The following is a 26,127-nucleotide window of genomic DNA, read 5'->3' on the forward strand; positions in this document are numbered from 1 at the left end:
TGAGTTTTCATCTTTGGTGGAATTCACTTACATTTTAATGTGCCATCAGCTTATTAATAGCATTTTCACCTAAACAAAGAAAAGTGTAAAATTTCCAGAAAGGTAAGTGTCGCTTTAAAGGATGTTTGTTCATCTGACCTTTTTCTGCATATTATTCAGCTTGTCTCGTGTCTCATAAATATTCAGTCTGTTTCTCATGCACTGCTTTCACGTATACCTACAAAAAGTAATGCACCGGAATTCACTTATAACCCACGTAATCATGAGCCAGCAATTTGTGTCTAACCCATGTAAATGGAAAGGGTGTGACCATGTGACGACGGTGCTACTGGGAGTAAAGAAGGAGGTAGTATAAATCTGTGTAATGAGGCAAGTAAACAAACTCACGACTTTCCATTTGGAAAGTTTGCCTAAACCCAACCTACGTAACTTCACTTGCTTTGTGGGATGGGTTGGACAGGATCTTCCTGGCCTCGGGCTAAACAGGGCCAGGAAGATCCTGTCCGAACCATCCCACCCAGGCCATGGCCTCTTCAATCTCCTGCCCTCTGGAAGGAGATACAGGGTTTTGGAGAGCTGGACAAACCGTCTCAGAAGCACTTTTTGTGATTAGACGTTTAAACACTTAACAGGTTTAGGAAAAGAAACATGTTTGGGATTTGTCACATTACGTACTTAACGTTAAGTTATGTGCTTAATGTAGTTACGTAGGTCAAGTTTAGGAAAAGAAACATGGTGAGGACATACCTTAAAATAATTCAAAGATTACTTCCTTTCACAAATTTTAAGCACTCACCAGATAGCCCAAGCTACCTGGCTGACTTTTCTCCAGCCAGCTTCTTTTCTGTTTCTGTGTCTGTACAGCACTGAGATAGAATCATAGAGCTGCGGGTGCCCACAGACCACCACAATAATCTTGTCCTCCATCTTTGATTCAACAATGTCGCTGGGTGCCAGTTACGTTCAGGAGAAATTCAATGCTGATAGGCTTTTGTGATACAGTGTCATGTAAGTTTCTTGCTCAAGTTAAAAAATTTCAACTGGCACAAATGACTGTTTGCATCTTTGCGGCAATTGCGCATCAGTAGCACCACCTGGCACAAATTTGCATCTATTCAGGTCTTTGCATTGAACTTGTATATAATCTCACCTCGTGAAATGCACTTTTTGTGCTCTGTGTGAACACACCTTTATGCATACTTTCACAATTTATAATTTCTTTTTAACTCATTGGTCACCTAATTGCAGATTATGTGGGTTATACACAAATTCTGTATATGTACTAACAGTGCAGAAGAACAACCTGTTTGTTGATATGTCAAACATTTTTAAAATGCAATCGCTGTTATCTAAAACAGGAAATTACATTTCCATTAGTCTAAATCCTTTTTCAACATGTGGAAATTCAATTGTAGATATCTGTTATTGTCCTAAGTGAAAAGGGTATTACTGATACCCAATTAATTAATCTGAATTAAAGAAAATGATCTGTATATCAGTTTTGACTCATCAGCCGTACTGATTAAATGTTTAAGGGGGCTTGCCGTGGGGACTGGGCTGTCTGAAAACAATCATCTGGGGACAAGAGAGCCCTCCTTTTTTGTATCAAGAATTGAACTAGGAAAGACCCCAGTGATGCAGAAGAGACTGTTATTGTAGCTGAGGACACAGTGAACTATTTAGGATGTACATATGTTTGATAAACATCTATCGGGGGAGGCCATGGCTCTGAAAGCCCTCACCAACATCTGCAAAAAGATTCAATTTTTGAGGAGCATTAGGGTTGTTGGATAGATCAACACTGAAGATGTTTGCAGGAGCATTAGTTTAATGCCACTTTGACTATGCTGCCACCTCCTGGTTTAATAGTACACTGCAGTGCATTAAAAATAAATTCCAGACTGCCCGAAATAAGTGAACAAGGGTTGTGTTGAAGTTACCTCCTTGTACTCATCTTGACTCAGCTTTTTTTTCTACAACTTTACTGACTACCAGTTAAAAAAGAGTCATACAATTCAAGTTGGAACTTACACATGAAACTGTTCATAGGTGGATGTGATAGGTGAAGCAGTATTATGTGAATTGTTGGCTGAACAAAAGCAATTTGAAGATTTGAAGAGGGCATTTTCTCCATATTTACTGGCATTTGTCAACCCATTAATCAAAAGATAAATTAATGCATTTCACAAGTAATCGATCGATAAATCAATAATGGAAATAATTGTTTGTTGTATGGTAAGCGAGTATTTATGCATGCAGCTCCTTATACGTGGAATATTCTGCAGAGGGACCTGCACCCAAAGTTGCACCCTTTGGTTCCTCTCAGCCATTTCAAAGCACTGTTGCAAGATATTTGTACACATTCTTCTATATGCCAATGTCACGGCGTGTCTTAGCTGGTCTTTGTCATCATGTGTAGTTGCCCTTTTTTCCTTTTATGGTTGACCTCTAATATATATTAACTTAGAGCTTTATGTTTTTATTCTATATTTTTGTTTAATGTTGTCTGTAACTTACACTGCTGCCTGTCTTGGCCAGGACACTCTTGAAAAAGAGAGTTTTAATCTCTAGAGGTTTTTCTGGTTAAATAAAGGTTAAATAAATCAAATAAATGTGACAGAGTGATAGCAAACCCCTGCTGTAAAGAGAACACAACCTCCTGATCTGCTGCATAGACGAAATGTTTCAGCACAAAAGGAAATGGTTAAAGTGAGGAAAAGTTTTCTACAACTTTCTACACCACATTTGGTGGCACAATCACAGCTGGAAACACAGCACTGGGCTGCTAAAAAAGACAAATACATTTGGTGGCACAAAAGGCGCTGGAAACGTAGCAATGGGTCAGTAAAAAAAAATAACACACTGTTGGTGGCATAAAAGTTGCTGGAAATGCAGTGACAGGTCACTTAAAGCAGTGGTTCCCAACTGGTGGGTCTCAGGTCCATTCTGCATGGACTGCAAGTGATTTGCAAACATGTCAAGTTTGTAAAAAACACACTTTATTTTTAAGTACAATTCATTTTTTGCCACAGTGCTTTTATTTTGAAGTGCCGTGGCATGACAGAGACAGCAAGCTAGCTTGACAACATGGCCAAATGCAAGTATGATGCTGAATATATTAAACTATGTGGACCTTGAACTAATGACGAAGGAGAAATCTGGACCCTGCTGGACCAGTTGGGAACCACTGACTTAAAAAAACACCCACGTTTATTGTATTGTCAGATCTATGTGTATGTTCAGCATCTCTTTAGGTGTCTTTGAGCGTTGTTTAGGATTCTTAAGAAAAACCTTGTTTTTGTTGTTTAATGTGAAAAAGGAATGTAGGACTGTTTCAAGTGTTGCTTTCAAAGATCTGTTGTCAGTTGGAAGAAAGATGAAGGAGATAAGTGAAGGTTTGTGTCAGGGAGTTCTTACCTTTGGGATATTTGTATGCTTGTCTGTATGACAGTGTGCTCATTGTTCATACAACCAGTTTGCAATCTGGGGTTGAAAAGCTAGATGGAGCTGTGGAGATGCGTGTCGTGCAGCAGCGTTGAGCCACTTTTGTTGTGTTCGGGGGCACCAAGACTGTGTCAACTGAGTGAGCTGTGTGAAGTCTGATAATGTTCTTGAGTGATGTCACTTGAGTCAGCACCTGTTGAAGACTACAAGTCTGAAAGAAAAAACATTTGAAGGTGTGTAGTTAGAAAGAAGTGAGCTCATCAGACTTCTGTGGCCCCCTGTTCATCTCTGCTGCAGGCTAGAGGCTCCAGGATACGTCAGTTGCCACTAACATAACACACCCCAATCTGCCAACCCACTATCAGCAGGTTGAGTTGCATTGTGGGTAATGTAGGCATCAGGTTTTTGACACAGGAAGAAGATATCTCTTGTTCTGCTGCATCAGTCTTCTGTAGCTGGAGTCAAAGCTAGTATGTGTTCGTGTGTAAGCAGAAGCCCAACTGAAATAAATAATAGCCAGCCACCACTGCAATGGAATATCATTACATTTATTATACTGACAAAAGAACACCCTGTATTACATGGTAATATTCAGCTTTTGTAAAAAAACAAAACAAACAATAACAGTAATAATGAATCAGGACATCGCAATTGATTAACTGAGCATACCGGTATTTAAGAAAATATCACAGAGTCGCACTCTTTCGGGGCATTTATTTACATCATTGTGTTGTTTTATTCAGTAAGTCCTCTGGTTTCTTTACTTTTACAGAAAACAAAATTTCCTTTCTTGTGTTGAAAACTGAATATTCAACCTTTTATCCACTGGTGAGTTAAAATGAAGGAGTGTATTTTCTTTCTTTCTTTCTGGTCATTTATGTTTCTCTCAGTGTTATTAGGGTGCTGTTTCTCCTCTCTACATATCACTGTTCTTAACCATCAGCTGATGCTGATTTTTATCACAAACTCAGCACTCATAGTTTTAATTTACACACAGTAATGTCACACTCACAGAATACATCTTCAAGTTACAGTATATAGAGAGTCATAACAACACAGCAACACTGATATAGTCATTTGTTTGTGTACATAAGTACATGGACATTGGATGATTGAATATTTTATGACTTCTTGTGCTTCTTAAACACTTTATCAAAGGGATAGTTTGGATTTGTTTGAAGTGGAGCTGTGTGAGGTACTGATTCGTAGACAGTGCATTACATACAGTACATGTTATTCCGCATGCCCCCACTTTAGATAAGCAGGCTGGAGTCCAACATGGAAGCTAAGCAATGTACTGCTGTAGATGGGAATCTGTAACAAAACATATTTTAGCCACCTTAAAAAAAAGTCCCATCTACAAAAACCTTCACTAGTTTCAGTGTATATTGAGAGTATTTCCTTTTATAGATTAATTTGGGGGCTTTTATTGCACTTATTAGTGCAGTTGCAGAGTGACAGGAAGGGGGAAAGACAGGGAGGATGATATGCAGCAAAGGGCCATAAGTTGGATTTCAATTTTCAATTTAAATTTTACAGACGTGCAATAGATGTTGTGTGTACAAAACAGATCAACAATCAAATCAAGCCCGGCTCGCTGCAAAGGACTCAGCCTATATGGTGCACACTCTACCAGGTGAGCTGCAGGTTGTTCCTATATTGAGTGTTTTATTGCTTTACCTTTCTGTCAGGCCGCCTGTTTTAACATGGAAGCTGTTACATGCTTTAGTTTCCCATCTATGCTCTCCAGTGTCAGAAATTAGCAAGGGCCATGAGCCATTTCGCCGCAGTTTATCCAAGAATGCCCCCAAAAGCCATGTTCCGGGGGCCAAAATTGTCCCCAGGTTTTCAAAACAACTATATGTATTTATATTTTTAACAGTATTACAATCTGACATTAAAGTATAATTTTATTTTCATTAAATTAATTTATCGTCACGTCTACAACTCATTTTCCAGACATAATGAACGAGATTGCACTGATTACGTGAGAGTAATCTGACAGAGAAGGGGAGGGGGCTTTGCTGTACCATAAGTATAAATTAACCATTTCTTGGGTGATCTGTGTCTACACAATCACAAATTAATGAAAAATTAAGGTAGAATGAATGTTAAATTTTAAATTAACTTACTTCCAGGATTGCATCTAAGGAATTTATAGTAATTTTGGCCTTTTTAACAGTAAAAGTAACTGTAATGTGGTGAAACATTAGTACTGCTATCAGTAGATTAATGGTTAAATCATCACATTTAAACTGGTTGAATTATAGGAAATCTGAGTGATATTTTGCAACCATAACTTTATGTAACCCATTATTTATTTCATTTATAGTGGTTTCTACTGAAGAGTGAAGACACTATCTTAGTTGGTTTTGCTTTTCATGTGTTTATTGTTAGAACATAATTACAATTTTTTGATGGCCCCCAAACATTTTGAAAATGCCCCCATTTTTTAGACCGTGGGGGCCAAAACTGCCCCCAAAATATTTTGTTAATTTCATACCCTGATGCTCTCATCATTTTAAGATCCTTTCATTGGTTTATAAAGCTCTTAATGGTCTTTGTACTACCTATTCATCAGATTTGCTTTTATGGTATGAGCCGTCAGGTCTTCTGGTAGTGGCCTTTTAATCATCCCCACAGTTAGAGCAAAAACCCACAGTGATTTCATAAGTATGGTTCACATCTGTCTGAAGACCTGAGGGCCGCATAGAGTGTTGATGAACAGCAAAGCCTGGCTTGTATTTGAACTTTATGCCTTTTTTATTTATTTTATCTATTATTAATTTGTTTTTATAGCTGGTATATTCTTCTGTTTTGTTACTTATTTATTGACTCATTTAAAATTGTTTTCTATTTTGAGTTTTTATCCTGCCTCAGGTGTTTCCTTAGTTCCCATTTTTTTATGAGTGCTGTTATAATTTTAGTCTTTACCATTACAGTCTTTACTTTGTGTGTGTGTGTGTGTGTGTGTATTCTGTTTCTATGAAAAATGCTTTATAAATCAAGTTTGATTGATTGAGTAATCAAATCCACCAAACTCCATTGAGAAAATCAGTGATTTAACATTGCTGAACACAGGAGCTGCTGATCTATCACTGCCCCGATCAGTTAGTTAGTTTGTGTCATTGTGTGACTTTGGTGAATCTAAACCAACTCTTTTAAATGCCAAAATCACACAATCACACAAACAAACTAACTAAAGAAGGCAGCAGTAGACCAGCAGCTCCTGTTTTAAGCAATCTTAAATCACTGATTTCCTCAATGGAGTCTGGCTTTGAAGAAAGCGATGTAACAGCTTCCTTTTCCTGTTGGAAATCACTGTCTGACAATAAGGTAAAGCAGTGAAGAATACTCTTAATGAAGCTTACACTTTAAACACTGTTCTCTTTTTAGTGGTTAAAATACGTTTAGCAGTAGATTGCTTAGCTTTCATGTCGGATTCCAGTCTGCTTCTGCAAACTGGGGGCGTGTCAACTGATATCTATTGTAGGTACTAAACTGTTTATGGATCAGTACCTCAGACAACCTCACTTCAAATATCTGAACTAACCCATTAAAGACACTGTCAGAGGGTTATTTTAGCCAAATAACAGCTCGTCCTTGTTGCTGAAATACATAAAGGCCATAGCATGGGCACATACAGCAGGTGGGTCGGTAACATCAAGGGCACCTCCTGTAATTATACTGAACCAATGAATGACAACATGTCAAGACATGAAAATATTTGGTCCTAATGCATTCTGTATGCTCAACATCAAGCACTCACATCACAGTTAACAGAGCGGTTAAACAGGTAAACCAGAGCAGTATGTGTACATTATATTTGTGCAGCTGTTGTCTGCGAGGCTGAAATAGCATCATTCCTCACCAGTGACGTCCCAGTTCACCCAGTCCGAAGCTTGTAAACAAATGCATGAGGGTGGTGAACCCTCTTTTCTTTCCTCTAGGACTTCATCGGCTCCTCTACAGTACATGCGCCTCCCTGTCCCATCTTCTATATTTGGCTGGCCTGTGACCTGGCTGCTGCAGACTGAACTCTGCTCAACGCATTGTCAAAACAAGGGGCTAATCCTGCCCAACAGGTGCTAGATACACACTCACACACACACACACACACACACACACACACACACAAGAGAATCTGTCCCCCTGTTTCCACACAACACAAACACTGCGTCACCAACTTGTCGTGACACTGTTGCCAAGGGGAAGCAGAGGTTCACGCTTTCCAAAACCAGCCCGAGAATGCTGGGGGTCAAGTGTCAGAGCAGGACACATGCTGAATGATGAAACGGACCAGCGTGAAGAAGACTGATGTGTTGCTATCAGTATATCATGTCCGTGGTGTCCAACAGTTTGTGCACAGCTGTGTGTTGTCACCAGTGGTGGAAGAAGAACTCAAAACCTTTGCTTAAAGCCGGGGTAGGAAGTTTCATTTTGGCATTACTGCACAAATATCCCAAAATAAACTTTGAGCATATTGTAGTTATAGTGGCCTGAGTGAAAACTAGACTTCTGCACCTCCTCTTGGCTCTGTTTCCAGGCTTTAGAAAATCTATCCTGTGGCGGGAGACTCCAGTCAATCACAGGTCATTTCAGAGAGAGTGTGTTCCTATTGGCTGTTCTACAAAGGCAGATGTGCGTGCACGTCCCGTCAGTGACAGCCTGACTCAATGGTGGAGAATCCCACTGAGAGAGTTACGACTCCAGAATTGGCAACAACTGTCTACACTGCAAAGCAACCCAAAAACGCAAGACGGACTCATCAAAATAAAAATCTAAAATAGAGTCTGAATATCAGCAATGTGTTTCAGAGATGGAGATAAACGTTTATGTAGCTAATGTTAGCGAGCGCCTTGAATCACAGTGTGTCCTCCGCCTCACTCCCCGCCACTACAGACCACCTCACTGGGAGGTGAGTGGGCAGCAGCTCCGGAGACAGACCCCTAGTTAGTGGCCGAAGCAACTGGAATCTAGCCAGCACAAACCCCAGCTCTGGTGGACTGGACAGTCCAGACTGTTTGCTGGATCAGCAAACTTTCTGTTGCTGCTGTTACACAAGTTAGACCCAGCACTGCTGTGACACCCAGTGTTGGAGGGTTTGGGCAGGTCAAATGACATGCCCCAGGGATGACATTTTTCTGTGCTGACACGTAAGTTAGCATCGCACTGGTTCCCTCGTCAAAAAGCCTCTGGAATTTTCCCATCGGATTTAGGAATGCTGCAGAAAATAAGCTCTGTGGCAAACAGATGTTTATGATTACAACATAACATTCAACAAGACAGTGAAGCCGTTTTCTGCGCGATGACGTTCTGTAGTCTCATTTAACCATTTGTTAGAAACCGCTTTTTTGTAAGTCATGTAGAAGCCTCAAAGTTCAAGAGTAGGGTATTTACTGATGTATTTTATGTTGTAGAGCAAAACGTGAGTCTCTTAAGCTTGTGTAAACCAACCTTTTGACTTTGAGACAAGGGAACCGGGAGTGCTAACTCATTTCCAGGTTTTAGGACTCTTAAGTGGGGCACTCTATTCAAGCTGCTATAGCCAACGACCCAAGGTGGGACTTTGGAGCTTGCACTCACTCTCTGCTCAGGGAAGCAGCTCAGTAGGGAGGAAGGCGTAGGGACAGCAGGGTGGCTGACATTAGGTAGCAAATTCTTGTCTTACGGAGCGACCGAATTCTTGGCAAGGAGGGGCTAAGCGAATAAGCAGCTGGCAACTGTACAATGTAAATAGATGCAAGTGTACTCATAGCCCCTCACCAGACATATTCTAAAGTATAGCACTTTGTTTAACACTGTTTTCCATCATAATAGTAAAAAAAAAACCTCTGAAAAGAGTTTAGAAGCAGATCTAGCCTTCCTTTGTCTCTGAGAAATTCTAGATCTGGCCTCTCACCCGTCCACCACCAATGCTTGAGGTGGGTTTTGCTTTCCTGTTTCTCCAGCATTACTCGCGCTACGTTGACCGATGAAAGAGTGACAAATCAGTGTGCATTAAGATGGTTAGCATTAGGGGAAACTGTACAGAGATTCGGCCATACACGTCTGAGCCTCAGTCAGACCCAGACTAGCAGACATATCAGAATGGTTGGTGTAGTTAGCGTCTTTTATTCACGTTGTTTGTTAGCTTGTAATTAGCAGTGGCTAACACAATGTTAGTGGCTGTGAAACACACCATAATGTCTGCTACAATGTGACAGTGTGTTCACATTGGTCCATTTACCTCCATACACTCACTGTGCTAATGTTAACTGCTCTCTGTAGTGACAATCTGCTTCGTGCTGGAGGTTTCGGGTTTCTTTGAAAGTGTTGGGTCGAAGTCTGTTCCCCTGTCGATGTGTGTGTCCCGGATTAGACAGCAATTGGCTTTTGCATTAGTGACATATCTAATTTAGCTGCCTGGCGTACGTTTGGATCTCCGATTTAAGGGAAGTGCACAGACATCTCTCCCTTTAGTAGAGGAATGTGAAGACACCTCTCTGGTGACAAAATATGTTTAACCTGTTTGGACTGTTTTTGTGTGTGAAATATTGTATAATCTGACCTCCACTGACATGTGACATTGAGCCCCAAGTTGACAGTGGTTTCTTTTTTGTATTGTATTTTATAACACATTAACACTTGTTTTCACTCTGATGAGTTCCCACCCACTGATGATCAGCTGTAGGCCTCTGTGTGGTATTAATGCACTTGTCTCACTGGTTAGAACAAAACACCAGAGCTAAATAATGCACCTGACCGGTACGGCAGTGTCGGAGCTCGACTGCCTCCTCGGAACAGTGAAAGCTGAAGGCAGGTTTGAGCCGCTGCTCTTCACACATCCACACTTGGTTCCCACACCACTTGATGGTGTTTCCTTTACTGGGAGGGGCTGTTGGGGCTCTTGGTAAATGTCTCTGAGCCCGAGCCGTTAGATGTGACCTCTGCGTGAGGCGGGCTGTGAGGGGGGCTGGACGGCAGCTCTGCTGTCTTTTGCTCCGTTGCTGCAGGGTTGACGGCGGTGGACACAACCGTCTCATTGCGACTGGCTCGATATATGCTCACCTGAAAATACAGATGGTTGAGTTATAGATAGATTCATTCATGTGCTCATTCCTGATTTGTTCTGATGTTTTCTGTGAAGGTCCTGTGTGTAAGATTTAAGGAGATTTAGTGGCGTCTAGCAGGGAGGATTGCAGACTGCAGCCAGCTGAAACTTCCCCTGGCTAGAAGTCCTTCAGGGTTCATTGTTCAGGTTTTTGCTGGGAGCTGAATTATCTGCAAAGGTCTCTTCCTCCCCCAAACAAACGGACCAGGGGTCTCATTTATAAACATTGCCTACACACAAAACAAGGCCTGACAGAGGTGTACGCCATCTTCTACAGGGAAAGCTGTGATCTATAAAAACAGATTTGATGGGAGAAACTTTGACCCATGCTTACAAATATTTTGGAGACGGGAAATTGGTGATACAGATGGTGAGGTGGAAGCCTGATTGTAGAAATATTTGACTTTCGTCTGTAAAATACATTTTTGTATGAATCCTACGCAATGTTTTATAAATGAGACCCCAGGTGATTTAAGCTGGTAAAAACACTGAATAAAGCAGTTTGAAAGTTTGACAAAAAATCAGTGCCCCTCCTCTGCTCATCAGGGAGTGGCTTCTAACTACTGCCATCTGGAGCCAGTGTTTGGTTTGTCCATTCTGGTCTACTGTAGAAACATGACGAGGATCTGCTCCCTATGTAGATATCTCTTTCTAAGGTAACAAAAACACAACAGTTCTTATTTTCAGGTGATTATACATTAAAGAAAATATATTATATTTGATTTCTGCCTAAATATCCCCTTAAATCCTTAGAACCATTTGATTTCAAGTGAATCTGGCATTTAGAAACAAGAAATAGGATTTGAGCTGACAAAAGACGCCTATCTCAGCGCCTGTTGTAGCATTTACAAGACTTAAACTAAGAGAGGCTCAGACATGGAGTTGCACATTTGAGGGTTTACTCGAGAGAAAGCCAAAGAATTAGTACATCATTCTCTGTCTGACAAACAAGCAGTATCAGCTGACAGATTAAGAGATGTTTCCTGTCCCTTAAGCACTGATTTCCTGTTATTCGGACAACAATCTCAGAGAACAATTGCTTCTCCTCACGAAACTTAATGTGGCCTGAATTAACACCATCATTTAGCTGAAGGATAACAACAACAGTTTAAGTAAGGTCATCATCTTCACTATACGCCTCATAGGAAAGCGACTCCCAGTGCTTGTTTTTTAAAATACACATATTGCGACTAGGGCTGTCCCGAATACCATTTGTTAACATTTGGACCTTCGGTAGAATTTATAACTTATAAATTTATAACACTCCTCTGGGGTTTTTTCGGACCTAATTTGCACAGCGGCAACCGGATCTTTGCTCTCAAACCACAAAAAAATGTGATGGCACAACAGTCTCCTTCAGTACATTATTCTATGCTTTCTTTTGATTTTCACATTGGCTAGTCATCCTGTTTAATTTGTCTTCTGATTAAATCAGAACTGCTGAAACAAGTTGTAGGAAGCCTCTGCAAGTAATTGGTTGCTGGCAGACACCCTGTGCTGCAATAAAATGGTTAATCAGCAGTGCCGTGCACTGTAGAGTCGATGCGCTGCTGGTTCTGCCGGCCTGAATAGAATATAATGTCTATAGCCTTACTGTTGTGTACAGCCTTTATAGACTGAGCTGAGTAGTGATGCGCGGGTCAACCCGTAACCTGCGGGACCCGCAAATGGACCTGTGGGTCGGGCAGCCGTAATTGTCTGTTAAATCGGTCTGTAAATGATATTTTGACATTATTGGCTATTACTGTCATGGCATCCGAAGGTACTGATGCGTTGAGCAGGTGACAGTCCACGGTCGTTTTCAAAACACACTTGTGTCACGCACTCCAAAAGAAACTTGTTGAAACTTTAAACAATAATTTATTGTACAAAACAGGGGAAACAAACGTTGACAAAAACGGTTCCATAATTCATATTGGGCGGCAGTAGCTCAGTCCATAGGGACTTGGGTTGGGAACCGGAGGGTCGCCTGTTCAAGTCCCCGTCCAGACCAAAATATGGAGCGTGGACTGGTGGCTGGAGAGGTGCCAGTTCACCTCCTGGGCACTGCCGATGTGCCCTTGAGCAAGGCACCCAACCCCCCATCCGCTCGGGGCGCCTGACCAAAGGGCAGCCCCCTCACTCTGACATCTCTCCACTTTGTGCATGTGTAGGTCCTGTTTGTGCATGTGTGTGTCTTTCAGACCTGGGTGTAATTGACAAGCAAGAGTGAAAACATTGAATTTCCCCTCGGGGGATTAATAAAGTAAATAAATTTAAACTTAAACTTAAACTTAAAATGCAAAAGATGATGAAAAAACAGCTACAAGTTAGAGGGAATAGTGATAAAGTGGTAAAACCTGGCATTGATCCACAACCTCAGACGGATGCGCTCAAGCGTGCCGTGCGCACAAGCTCAGTTGGTAGGCTTTACTATATTTTCACATTTTTAACAATGCAATTTAAAAGTTTTGATTTTTATTGATAACCTACATTTACCAACAACAAAAAGACTACATTTAGCACCAAAAAAATATGTAAAAAAAAATAAATAAATAAAAAAAAATAATTAAAAAAAAGTAAATTAAAAAACGAATATCAAATACCAAATTTTCATAACGAATACCCATAGAAACGAATATTCGAATATCCGAATATGTGGGTACAACCCATATCTCGACATTGGCGTTAGCTAGGTAACTAATGCGACGGTATGTCAACAGAGGGTTGACTACACAGTTTAAAACAAGCTTACAACAGTGATAGCACAACACTCACTAGCAACTTTCGAGCACGGTCTCACTCTGAAGTCGTCGAAATCCAGCGCTTGGGCAGTGACTTGCGGTGTCAGAAACCAACAAAAAAACGCTGGCATGATACACGGCCAGTTGCCTTTATAGTTTAACGGCGCCCAGCGGAGTCAGAGGAACACGCTGCAGGACAAGGACGAAAGTTAAGGCAGCAAACGCCCAAGTGGGGAAGGCGGGATGCTGCATGGGTCCGACAAACACCAACTTTACCCCGAGAGAGATTGTTCCTTGTCATACTCATGTAAGACTTTCCAATGTTTATTGCGGACTGCTTCCTTGTAGCTGACCTCGCCTGTCTCTGACTTCCCTGTTTCGTCTGCTCCCCGGTAAACCACTCTGCTTTCTGTCCCGAGAGCTCTGCTGCTGCCTTCCTGCTTCCTGTTTGCCTGTTTCCTGTGGCTGTTTGGAGAGATTGTCACCCAACACTCCCAAGTGAGTTTACTGGTTCAACTATCTACGGACCTCTGTGCTGTGGATTGCTTCGCAGTGTGGCTGCACATTCCACCTTTGTGTATGCACCATGGACTCCACTCATCATCGCCGCTGTCAAGACCCTCGCTGCCTACAGTCGGCTCTGCTCAGGTGTGTTGGCTTCTCCTGTGTGTACTCTTGGTTCAGGACTCCCTGCTCGTCAGACATTGCCTTCAGCCTACTCCCTCACAGTACCGTTGCACACATTCGAACTGTTTGCTGTTTGTGTGCATCCAGCAGACGCCACTGGCTCACCAGCTCTCTGCTTGGAGTTTCCACGTCCACATACCACGTGCAAGGTACCCTGGGTGCTTTGGTTGTTGACGTTCTGAGACACCATGTCAACACAAAAGGAAGTGGTTAGGTTTAGGCAACAAAAGGAAGTGGTTAGGTTTAGGCAACAAAAGGAAGTGATTAGGTTTAGGCAACAAAAACACGTGGTTGGATTTAGGCAACAAAAGCATGTGGTTAGGTTCAGGCAACAAAAGCACGTGGTTAGGTTTCTGCAACAAAAGCGTGTGGTTAGGTTTCGGCAACAAAAGTGCGTGGTTAGGTTTAGGCAACAAAAGGAAGTGGTTAGGTTTAGGCAACAAAAGCGTGTGGTTAGGTTTCAGCAACAAAAGCGTGTGGTTAGGTTTTGGCAACAAAAGTGCGTGGTTAGGTTTAGGCAACAAAAGGAAGTGGTTAGGTTTAGGCAACAAAAGCATGTGGTTGGATTTAGGCAACAAAAGCATGTGGTTAGGTTTCTGCAACAAAAGCGTGTGGTTAGGTTTCGGCAACAAAAGTGCGTGGTTAGATTTAGGCAACAAAAGGAAGTGGTTAGGTTTAGGCAACAAAAGCGTGTGGTTAGGTTTCGGCAACAAAAGCGTGTGGTTAGGTTTTGGCAACAAAAGGACATGGTTAGGTTTAGGCAACAAAAGGAAGTGGTTAGGTTTTGGCAACAAAAGGACATGGTTAGGTTTAGGCAACAAAAGCATGTGGTTGGATTTAGGCAACAAAAGCATGTGGTTAGGTTTCTGCAACAAAAGCGTGTGGTTAGGTTTCGGCAACAAAAGTGCGTGGTTAGATTTAGGCAACAAAAGGAAGTGGTTAGGTTTAGGCAACAAAAGCGTGTGGTTAGGTTTCGGCAACAAAAGCGTGTGGTTAGGTTTTGGCAACAAAAGGACATGGTTAGGTTTAGGCAACAAAAGGAAGTGGTTAGGTTTTGGCAACAAAAGGACATGGTTAGGTTTAGGCAACAAAAGGAAGTGGTTAGGTTTAAGCAACAAAAGGAAATGGTTAGGTTTAGGCAACAAAAGGAAGTGGTTAGGTTTAGGCAACAAAAGGACATGGTTAGATATAGGCAACAAAAGCACGTGGTTAGGTTTCGGCAACAAAAGCACGTGGTTAGGTTTCGGCAACAAAAGCGCGTGGTTAGGTTTAGGCAACAAAAGGACATGGTTAGGTTTAGGCAACAAAAGGAAGTGGTTAGGTTTAGGCAACAAAAACATGTGATTAGGGTTAGGCAACAAAAGGACATGGTTAGGTTTAGGCAACAAAAGGAAGTGGTTAGGTTTAGGCAACAAAAACATGTGATTAGGGTTAGGCAACAAAAGGACATGGTTAGGTTTAGGCAACAAAAGGAAGTGGTTAGGTTTAGGCAACCAAAACATGTGGTTAGGTTTTGGCAACAAAAGGACATGGTTAGGTTTAGGCAACCAAAACATGTGGTTAGGTTTTGGCAACAAAAGGACATGGTTAGGTTTCGGCAACAAAAGGAATAATAATAATAATAAATCAGTTTTATATAGCGCCTTTCAAGAAACCCAAGGTCGCTTCACAATTGCAAACAACCACAAAATCACACAGACAACCACAAAATCACATGACATGAACAAACAGAAAACACAACTAGCTGGCGAAAGCCAGCAGGAAAAAGGAAGTGGTTAGGTTTAGGCAACAAAAGGAAGTGGTTAGGTTAAGGCAACAAAAACATGTGATTAGGTTTAGGCAACAAAAGGACATGGTTAGGTTTAGGCAACAAAAGGAAGTGGTTAGGTTTTGGCAACAAAACCACATGCTTTAGGAAAAAAGAAGAGGGTTTGGTTTTATAATGTTACGTGAACACTGCTCTCTAGGATGAAAGTCAGTGTTTGTTGGACCCATCCACCACCCGTCATGCCAGCCCCTCTCGGACTTTCGCTGCCTTAAGTTTTGTCCTTTTTTCTGCTGCATTTCTCCCTGACGCCGCCGGGTGCCATCAACTATAACAGCAACTGGCCGCATATCATGCTGATGTTAAAGGATGCCTTTTTTTGTAGGTGTCTGACACTGCAAGTCACTGCCCAAGCGCCATATTTTGATGACTTCAGAGTGAGACCGGGCTTGACGAAAAGTTGGTATTCGACACCCCAGGAATAAGAATGGCCTGGCGTGAGGGTAAGATGATGCACATTGTTGTTTTCATTCTATTCCACTGATCAACAGACCCGTCATCTTCTTGATCTGTTTCTCTTGAACTCACCTGTGTTTGCAGGTAACGCGGTGATTTGAGCTCCAGCTCCTCCTTGCCGACGGTTGGAGCACAGCAACAAAACACCTGCTGGAAACCTGCTCTGAACCTGCCGGACAGAAGACAAATATGTCGTAACAGGATGGATTAAACAGGCAGGATTACAGACACAAACACAGATTACACACTAGCAGACAGAGAAACAGATCAACATCCACACAGACAGGCAGCTAGTCATTTTTACAACCAGGCTTTCCTACCTGCTGTTGAGGCAGTAGTAGATGATCGGGTTGTACATGGTGGAGCTCATGGCCAGCCACATGATGGCCAGGTACACCTGCTGGATGTAGCGCTCTTCGAATAAATCGGGGAAGAACTGATGCAGTAGGAAGTAGATGTGATAGGGCAGCCAGCAGACAGCGAACGTACACACAACCACGATCATCATCTTCACCACCTGCCACAGGGAAACACAGACAGAGTGCACGCTGGGTTTAAAATAATCTGTCAGTGTTTTGTTTTTTTCACGTGGGGATTAAAAAACCATTAAATTAAATGATAGTGTTTCGTATGGCCACAACTTGTGTGTGTGTGTGTGTGTGTGTGTGTGTGTGTGTGTGTATGTGTGTGTGTGGGTGTGTGTTTGCATCACCTTGCGTTTGGCAGTCAGCTGCTCTTTGTAGTGCTCCGAAGAGTCTCCAGGAATCTCACTCGCCCAGAGGGTGACACCCACGATCGTGTACGCACATCCCATAATGCAGAGGGGCAAGAAGTAGATCAGCAGTGTCACACACACGTAGTATCTGGGAAATGAGAGACGGAGGAATAAGATATTAATAATGTGTTGTGACTTGCACTCGAAGTACTGCCAGTAATTATGCATGCTGCACAGTGTGTAATGTTATTTAGCTGAATGTGTCTTCAGGCTGCGCGGGATTAAATATTTACCAAACCGGCAAACTGATCACAGGCTTGAGCTCACTCTGTCTGACAGTGGTATTAATAGTAATAATTATAACCATGGCTTCACAATGCCATCGAGGACACTGTGTTACGTCTCCTTCGAGGTCCAGACCAGGGCTGTTCTTTCCATTTTTGTAAAGTGAAATGACATTTTTTGTATAGAATAGACAACCCAAACACTAACTCTAGATAGGGACATTTGTGTTATCTTGTCAGCCACTGTAAAACACAGATTTGTAATGTGTAAAGTGTTTTTACCGGTTTAAATCACCAGGTCTGTTTGTTTTGGAGAGGAAGAGACCTCTGCAGATAATTTAGCTCCAAGTAAAAACCTCCTGAGCAATCAACACTTAAGGATTCATCTGGAAAACTTTTAGTTGGTTGCAATCTGCAATTCTCACCATTAAACGCCACTAAATCCCCCTAAATCTTACACACTGAACTGTCATGTGCTTGATGCCCAAAATTTCCTGAGGAAAATCTGAAATGAACTGAGGAACGAACAGATCATTTTAGGACGTGATTCAGTTCAATTTGTTTACCCAAAAGATGTTATTTTGAATGAAACGACAAACAAACAACACAACGCTAACACCTGCAGAACAAATATTTTTTATGCTGTATTCCGACGGCTGATTATTTGAAAACAATAGCTGTCTGAAAAATGACCCCCTGGACTGAAAAGCCCCTTTTACGACAGCCCGTTTATCCCAAAAACAAACAATCATTCCTCTGAAAGCCCTTCACTAGAACTAGATACAGCATTTGAGCCCCGTGAAAGTTGCGCATGAACTACCGTGTATAAAATTACCCAGATGATCGGTGCTACTTCCGCACTGTGCAGCCCATAGAGCAGGCATGCTAGAGATTTACAGCGGCTGAGTGCGACCAAGTGCGGGGGAGTGTCTCACTTCTGCCGGCCGAACTGCTAACTTCTGGTTTAGCATTCTGCTAACTTGAACAGAATGATACAATGATTGAATCTTGAGGCTCTACGAGACTTTCCAAATGTTATTGGACTGAATGGATCAATTGTTGATGGTGGGTTTTGACGCTCAGGAAAAATTATCCACTGATTTACAAATGCCTTTCACAATGTAAATCTATGGGGAAAAAGTATTTTTGGGCCACAGGGAATTATGTGACAGACCCCGGGTATTGCAAAGCTACTATGAAAATTTGCTTCTAAGCCCGGCGTACTTCCTGGGGACTGCTGTAATCAATCTTTTCTTTTTTACTCTCTATAGTGAAGCCATCCTGCTCTGCCTCTGATTAGCTTACCCTGATTTTATCACCCAAACCAAGTTCACCTCTCTTGCTTAAACCTAATTAACCAAACTAACAAGGGCAACTAGTACTAGTCAATCCAAGGCAGGGTAGGGCAGGTAAACTGGCTCCGAGGAAGGTCCGATGATCTGTGTGGGAGAGTGTGTATTTTTGGAGCGATGGGCGCTTGTGTTTGGAACCATGGGTTGTTGGACAAATAGGCTTTATGTCCAATGGGACATGTTGGTGAAGGTTCTCAGTAATCTTAAGTGCTACATCGTAGGTAACTGGACTTACTTGAGTTTCTTGAAGACGTTCCACCTCTCATCCAAGAGGCAGAACTGAAGAAACCTCTTGGATGAGAGGCAAAACGTCTTCAAGAAACTCAAGCAAGCCCTGTTGCCTATGATATAGCACTTACAATGTCTAATGGGCCATTTTTCAAACAAATAGGTTTGGAATAATGAACCGTCAAGAATGGGCAGTTCCTACTGTACTTTGTGTTTACTGCCAATCAGCTAAGTTAGCATGCTAACATGCCAAAGTAAGATGGTGAGCATTGTAAACATCATGTAAGCACATGCTGACATTAGCATTTAGCTCAAAGCCCCGCTGTCATCTTAGACTTGTGTGTGTTCTACTGTGTGAACTCTTTACAATCACAGCAAACTGAGATCTTAGATCACGGACTTCATGCATACATTCATTAACACACACACACTCGAATACACACACCAACATGGAAGTGATTTCTCATCTCCTTTTTCTGCAGAGAGGCCAGCTAAAGAAATCCAGACCACTAAATAAAAGATGCTTTAATTTGCAGAAAGGTCGAGAAGGTGTGTTGGGGAGGCGCTCATAATAAGACTCATTTTGGAGGCAAATTCGTCAAATGCCCCTTTTCCTGTTTTAGCTCCACAGATTATTTCCAGAAGAAATTGAGGACGATCCTCGCAGACAGATTCATCACCTGAACAGGAGTCATTTCAGCTGCAGGGTCTATTTTTTCATATATTAAATTAATCCCTCACAGAGTGATTATTGCGCTGATTCATCCAGGCTGCAGCATCCCTGCAGCAGCAGGTATCCTGTCCGGTGTGAGATGACGAGATCAAACCTTATTAATGTGTGCTGCAGCCACAGGATATATGTAATAAGCATGGAATAATGTCATCAAATACTTGACAGACCAGCGGCAAAAACAGAGGAAGAACTGAACCCTCAGAGCAGAATAGTTTGTTTACTTTAGTGTGAGTTATTATTCTGAATACTGATGGAGCAGGTTCAAAATGGACACCACGTTCACACCACGCTCACTGAATCAGTTTAATGGGTGCCTCAGGAATGAGTCCTAAAACCTGGTGCCCTCTTCCTGACGTCAGTGGGTTCCTTGAATGGGTTTTTGGAAATAACCCCCCCCCCCCCCCCCCCCACACACACACACACACACACATCTGTGTGTCGTTGATAAGCGAAATCTGTGTTTTACTCAAATTTCCTGACATTGTCCCCTGGATATGATGCACACAGTCGTTTGTAACTCCACTCTGCACAACACAGAAACACAACGCAGCACTAGCAGCAATGAACAGCGTTAACCTCCTTTTTTTCTTTTAAATGTGATTAAAACAAGCAGAACCGATTCTGCCACACATTGTCATGTTATCCATGTCATCATCTTTTGCTCCTCTGTTTGCAGGAGCTCTACATGCTGTCATGAGCTTAGCCTCCTGCACCCAAAGTGATGTCAAAACTTTCATTTATATTTGCCAACGCAGCCTCCACAATTCTTGACTGGAGGAAAGGCAGAAACAAGGTGTGGAGAAAACAGGGGCACGTTCACTCTCAAAATGTTGTGCGCTGTTTTACTATGGTTTACAGTTTGAAAGACATTCTTTGAAACGATGTGAAACAAGCTCCGAGGTCTGTTTTCTCTCTTTTGGTGTGTGAGTCAGAGGTCTTGCCTAATCAGCACTGGCTTGTATATAAATAAATGCCCAGTAGATCTTTACTTATCTACATTTTTTGTTTACATTTCAAGCTTGCTTTGGCAATGTGAACACATTTTCCGGGCTGATAAAGCCCCTTTTAATTGCTATTTACAAGGGAAGGAGTGATATTAAACACATGGCATGTTGTGCAAGATATTTTGGAATAGAACGGCAACAAGCCCCTGAATCTTATTTTGCCACTTTCCCATTTGTATCAGGATACTCTGCCAAATTTCATACTTGTATGACTATTTGTGCCATGGTAGTGCCCTAATATTTGCATTTACATCATTTCGCCAGAAACATGTCCCAAAAAAGGGGTTTTGGGCCCCAAGACCAAACGACCTCAAGCTGGGGGTACTCATTATCAACTTGTGATGGCCCAAGGTACAGGCTAACAGGAAATAATAATAAAAAAAGGTAGCAGAAAACATCATGACGGCTAGAAGTGGCTCCTGGCCTGTTAACCCCATCGTACTCAAAAGCTCTTTTAAACAGGAATTGTGAAAATTTGCAGGAAAGCCCAATCAGTCTTTTTTCAGCATTGGCAGTATAAAAACAAAATCGGGGAGTGCAGCAAAATGCCGCCTACCTACTTTTGTTTATACAGAATGTGCCTTTTTCGGGGCAATGGGGGGCGTGAGCAAGTAACAACACGTGTAGCTCAGCATGTGACGTAAACAGTGACGTGGGAGGGAAGCTGCAGCTGGTCAGTCCTTCGGCAATTCTCTCGTAAGTCGGCCCGTTCTTCACCGTCCCCGTCATCTGACGGTTAATGGCCTCTTCGTTTGCGAGGACAAGGAGGGCGCGCAATTCCTTGTCTCCCCAGTTGCTCATCTTTACATTGTCTGTCAGGTTTGTGTTTCCCTCTTGCTACTAGCTGCTCGCTAATTCCTGCTATCAGCTGTTTCACTGTTTACCCACGCTAGTGGCTCGCACGTGCGGCGTCATCAACAGCTCCTCCCACAAGTCATCAACAGCCCCTCCCGTTGCGGAAGGCCGCCTCAGTCTGTTTAAACTAAAAGGGTTCCACCAATATGTCTACCCTACGAGGCGGAAAATTGGGCACCTCAGATCGACCTGCCAATCTGGCTCTGTGTGTCTAAACGCTCGCAGCTTGCCGGCAAAACGGCCCAACATTCGCGGAAAATCTGGCAGTGTAAAAGGGGCTAAAGACAGTGCACTTGCGTTACACAACAGAGTGTTCAATGCACTACTGTGTTCGTTTGAATTTTACTATGCTTTGCTCCCTAAGTGACCTAAAAAATCAAATAATGACATGAACGTTGCATCAATCTTCTCTTCTCACTCTTGCAGGAAACTTGAAAATGTTGAACTACACCTTTAAAGCAGTGGTTCCCAACTGGTGGGTCTTGGGTCCGTTCTGAATGGACCGCAAGTGACTTGCAAACGTGCCAAATTTGTAAAGGACACACTTTATTTTGAAGTACAGTGAATTTCTGGCACAAAGCTTTTATTTTGAAGTGACTAACAGACAGCTAGCTAGCTGGACGACATGACCAAACTCAAATATGACACTAAATATATATAACTGTATGGACCTCTAACTGATGACTGAAGAGAAATCTGGACCCTGTGGCTGACCAGCTGGGAGCCACTGGTTTAAAGCTTGAGAGGAAAGAACACCTTCGTCTGCTGTCGGTTCAGGTTTACAGAGGCTCTGTGTTCTGCTTTGTCCCCCTCAGGTACTCACATCTTCTTGAAGTCCACCGAGGTGTACTCAGGCCAGTCAATGTAGCAGACTGTGCGTCCAGGCAGCAGCGCGGTGGATGAGAAGTAGTACTGAGGGAAGGCCAGAAGCAGAGCCAGCACCCAGATCACAGTGATCACCACGCGGGTCTCTGTAGACGTCAGCCTCTGCTGCAGGGGGTGGATGATCGCCATGTATCTGAAGACGTGGGGAGATATTCTGTTACGTTCAGGTGAGTTTGCATGTTTTGTTTATGTAATTTACATATTTGCATTGATTTCCCTGGTATCTCTCTGGCAGCCATTGGTTTCTGTTCATTTCACCACAGTGTGAAAATCAACCAGAAGAGACAGTGCCTGGGAACGAGACAAATCTACCAGCTCATGTCTTATTTGCTCTGGCAGATGCATCTGATCCCCTCCGCTTTGGACAGATTTCAAGCAACTTGGGATAAATCACAATTGTTTATCGAATATGGGGCCTTTGAGACAGTGACTATAAAGAGGAGTGTCGCTGAGGCATTTTCAAAGATCAACAAGTCAATAAAAAAAGGTTTCGGCCGTTCCTGTTTCAAATTATTTAATAGAGTGAGTAAAAACATCTTTTATCTCCAAATTCTGATGCAAAAATGGCAACTGTGTGAGTACGTAATGTGATGACTCCCAACCATGTTTCCTCTCCTAAACCTAATCTACATAACTTTCTGTTAAGTACGTAGTGTTCCCTTGAATATGTAACTTTCCATAGTACATAACGAGATGACTCCCAACCATGTTTCTTTTCTAAATCCAACCTTCATAACTTGACTTGCTGAAACCAAAACTTCATCACTTGGCTTTAGTAACTTTACTTGTCTAAACCTAACCTCCATAATTTTACATTAATTACATAACTGCACGTTGAGGACATAACGTCATTCATCATGATTTTTCGGACATTTTCTAAATATTTGTCGGACATTTTATTAACATTTTTTGGATATTTTATTAATAATATTTCGGACATTTCCATATTTTTTCGGACATTGTATTTATATTTGTCAGAACTTTTATTAATAATATTTCAGACATTTTATTAATCATTTTTTGGACAATTTATCAGCATTTTGTCGGACATTTTATCATTATTAGTTGGACATTTTATTAATCATTTTTTGGACAATTTATCAGCATTTTGTCGGACATTTTATCATTATTAGTTGGACATTTTATTAATAATATTTCGGACATTTTATTAATCATTTTTTGGACATTTTATCATTATTAGTTGGACATTTTATGAATAATTTTCAGACATTTTATGAATAATTTTTCGGACATTTCCATATTTTTTCGGACATTGTATTTATATTTGTCAGAACTTTTATTAATAATATTTCGGACATTTTATTAATCTTTTTTTTGGACATTTTATCATTATTAGTCGGACATTTTATTAATAATATTTTGGACATTTTATTAATATTTTTTTTGACATTTTATTAATATATTTTCGGACATTTTATCATTATTAATCAGACATTTTATTAATCATTTTTCGGACATTTTATCATTATTAGTTGGACATTTTATTAATAATATTTCGGACATTTTATCAATAATTTTTCAGACATTTTATCAACATTTTGTCAAACATTTTATTAATAATATTTTGGACATTTTATTAATATTTTTTCTGACATTTTATTAATCATTTTTGGACATTTTATCATTATTAGTCGGACATTTTATCAACATTTTGTCAGACATTTTCTCATTATTAGTTGGGCATTTTATTAATAATATTTCGGACATTTTATTAATCATTTTTCGGACATTTTATTAATATATTTTCGGACATTTTATCATTATTAATCAGACATTTTATTAATCATTTTTCGGACATTTTATCATTATTAGTTGGACATTTTATTAATAATATTTCGGACATTTTATTAATCTTTTTTTTGGACATTTTATCATTATTAGTCGGACATTTTATTAATAATATTTTGGACATTTTATTAATATTTTTTTTGACATTTTATTAATATATTTTCGGACATTTTATAATTATTAATCAGACATTTTATTAATCATTTTTCGGACATTTTATCATTATTAGTTGGACATTTTATTAATAATATTTCGGACATTTTATCAATAATTTTTCAGACATTTTATCAACATTTTGTCAAACATTTTATTAATAATATTTTGGACTTTTTATTAATATTTTTTCTGACATTTTATTAATCATTTTTGGACATTTTATCATTATTAGTCGGACATTTTATCAACATTTTGTCGGACATTTTCTCATTATTAGTTGGGCATTTTATTAATAATATTTCGGACATTTTATTAATCATTTTTCGGACATTTTATTAATCATTTTTCAGACATTTTATTAATCATTTTTCAGACATTTTATCATTATTAGTTGGGCATTTTATTAATAATTTTTCGGACATTTTAGGAATAATATGTCAAGCATTTTATCATATGTGTAGCCTATACACTGATTAAATTTTTTTTTTAACATTTCGTCAACTAAAATGTTCTTCATACATCTGCGGCCTGGTGCTTTTTTCCTCTAAATGTTGCCGAACCTCAATAGTAGTGGCTGGTCTTGAGTCTCCAAAGCTTAATGAGCTATGGATTCCAAAAAAGGAGAATTTAATAGCGTGTGGACAGATTTGTTTGCTTTCACTGCAGATACAGCAAAGTTAAAGACGCTAATATTCATAAAGAGCCCACTGCAGAGTAGCCACCTTGTGGTAAAACATATTCATCATGGGTAAAACATTAATGAATGGTCATTTAGACACATTAATAAGGTTGATAGGCTAATTTAGACTTAATGAGCCGGGAAAAACTTGTCCATACATTTATCTTTAGTAGAATTGACTCCAGTAATGGGGTCTTCACAGGTCTCCCTAGAAATCGATCAGACAGCTGCAGCTCCTTTATATTCATTGTCTTTGGTGGCGATCAGCAGTGATGTGGTGGTTCACTTTTACACTGTGATCTGTAGCCTATAGTTCGGCTTTAGCTTCTAACTATCTTTGTCTTTTTAACCTGTTGTTGCTGCTGAGTCAGTTTGACATCCTGGATATATCCTTCAAACACAGACTGTAGACCCCTCTGTCGGCTTCTCTCTGGAATCACTCTTTTATTTTACCAAAAATATGATAATATTTCTACTGGGAGTGCAGTTAGTTCAAGGGGCGGGGCTTATCGAAAGGTCAGTTGTTTCTTTGTCACAGTGTTTTTGTCTGCTTTTAATTAACTTTTCTTGCTTTCTGACAGGACACTTTGGCATACCAGATGTCACTGCATGCTCACTGTGCATGCACCAAAGATGGTCGCTATGGTCACTGCTTGCAACCACATCGCCATGTGAGATTAAGTACATTAAGTATAACAATTTTTTTTAACGTAAAATAAAGGTTTTTTGGAATTACTTAACTAGGTTTCAGGTTTCTACATGTGTCCATGGTATTGTGAGGCAGTTCACAATTGTTAAGTTTATGCCCACTCTCTTCCCTTACAAATGTGTCCTTGTTGATACATCTAACATTTTGATTGGTTAGCTGATGTGACAAGATTACGTATGAGGACAGCAAGTTTTAGCAGGAGTCAGTTAGAAAAGGTTGAACGGCACTTGCGGCTTATTCCGAGCTAGAGACCACAACCCAGCAGAGCTGCCTTCACTGATGTAAATGGCTGTGTGTTCACAGTACTCACCTGCTGAAGTTCAGTAAAGGGCAGAAACCGAAGGTTCGTTGTCGTGTGAAATTATTTCCACCCACACACATCCAGACGGATTAGCTGAGTTTACGTCAGAGGCCGAAAGTGTGACAGTATATTGAAGTCAACTCAAGCATAAAACTAATGTGAGGACTTTAATTGTTCCTTTGTATGTTG

The 26,127-nt window shown here is 40.8% G+C and overlaps 1 protein-coding gene across 1 annotated transcript in view; it reads right to left on the bottom strand.

The window, feature by feature from the left end:
* Window positions 1-3,976: 3,976 nt before the first annotated feature.
* Window positions 3,977-26,127, bottom strand: part of tacr1b (tachykinin receptor 1b) — a 29,010-nt gene continuing 6,859 nt past the window's right edge. Inside the window, exons 3-7 of the mRNA XM_033646234.2 lie at window positions 22,223-22,417; window positions 16,941-17,091; window positions 16,549-16,745; window positions 16,301-16,397; window positions 3,977-10,494 (exon numbers count right to left, since the gene is read on the bottom strand). Coding sequence (XP_033502125.1) covers window positions 10,309-10,494; window positions 16,301-16,397; window positions 16,549-16,745; window positions 16,941-17,091; window positions 22,223-22,417 — 826 coding nt within the window. The 3' untranslated portion in view covers window positions 3,977-10,308. The remainder of the gene's footprint in view (window positions 10,495-16,300; window positions 16,398-16,548; window positions 16,746-16,940; window positions 17,092-22,222; window positions 22,418-26,127) is intronic.

The sequence above is a fragment of the Epinephelus lanceolatus genome, chromosome 19 (assembly GCF_041903045.1).
Source record: "Epinephelus lanceolatus isolate andai-2023 chromosome 19, ASM4190304v1, whole genome shotgun sequence".
Classification (NCBI taxonomy): Eukaryota; Metazoa; Chordata; class Actinopteri; order Perciformes; family Serranidae; genus Epinephelus; species Epinephelus lanceolatus.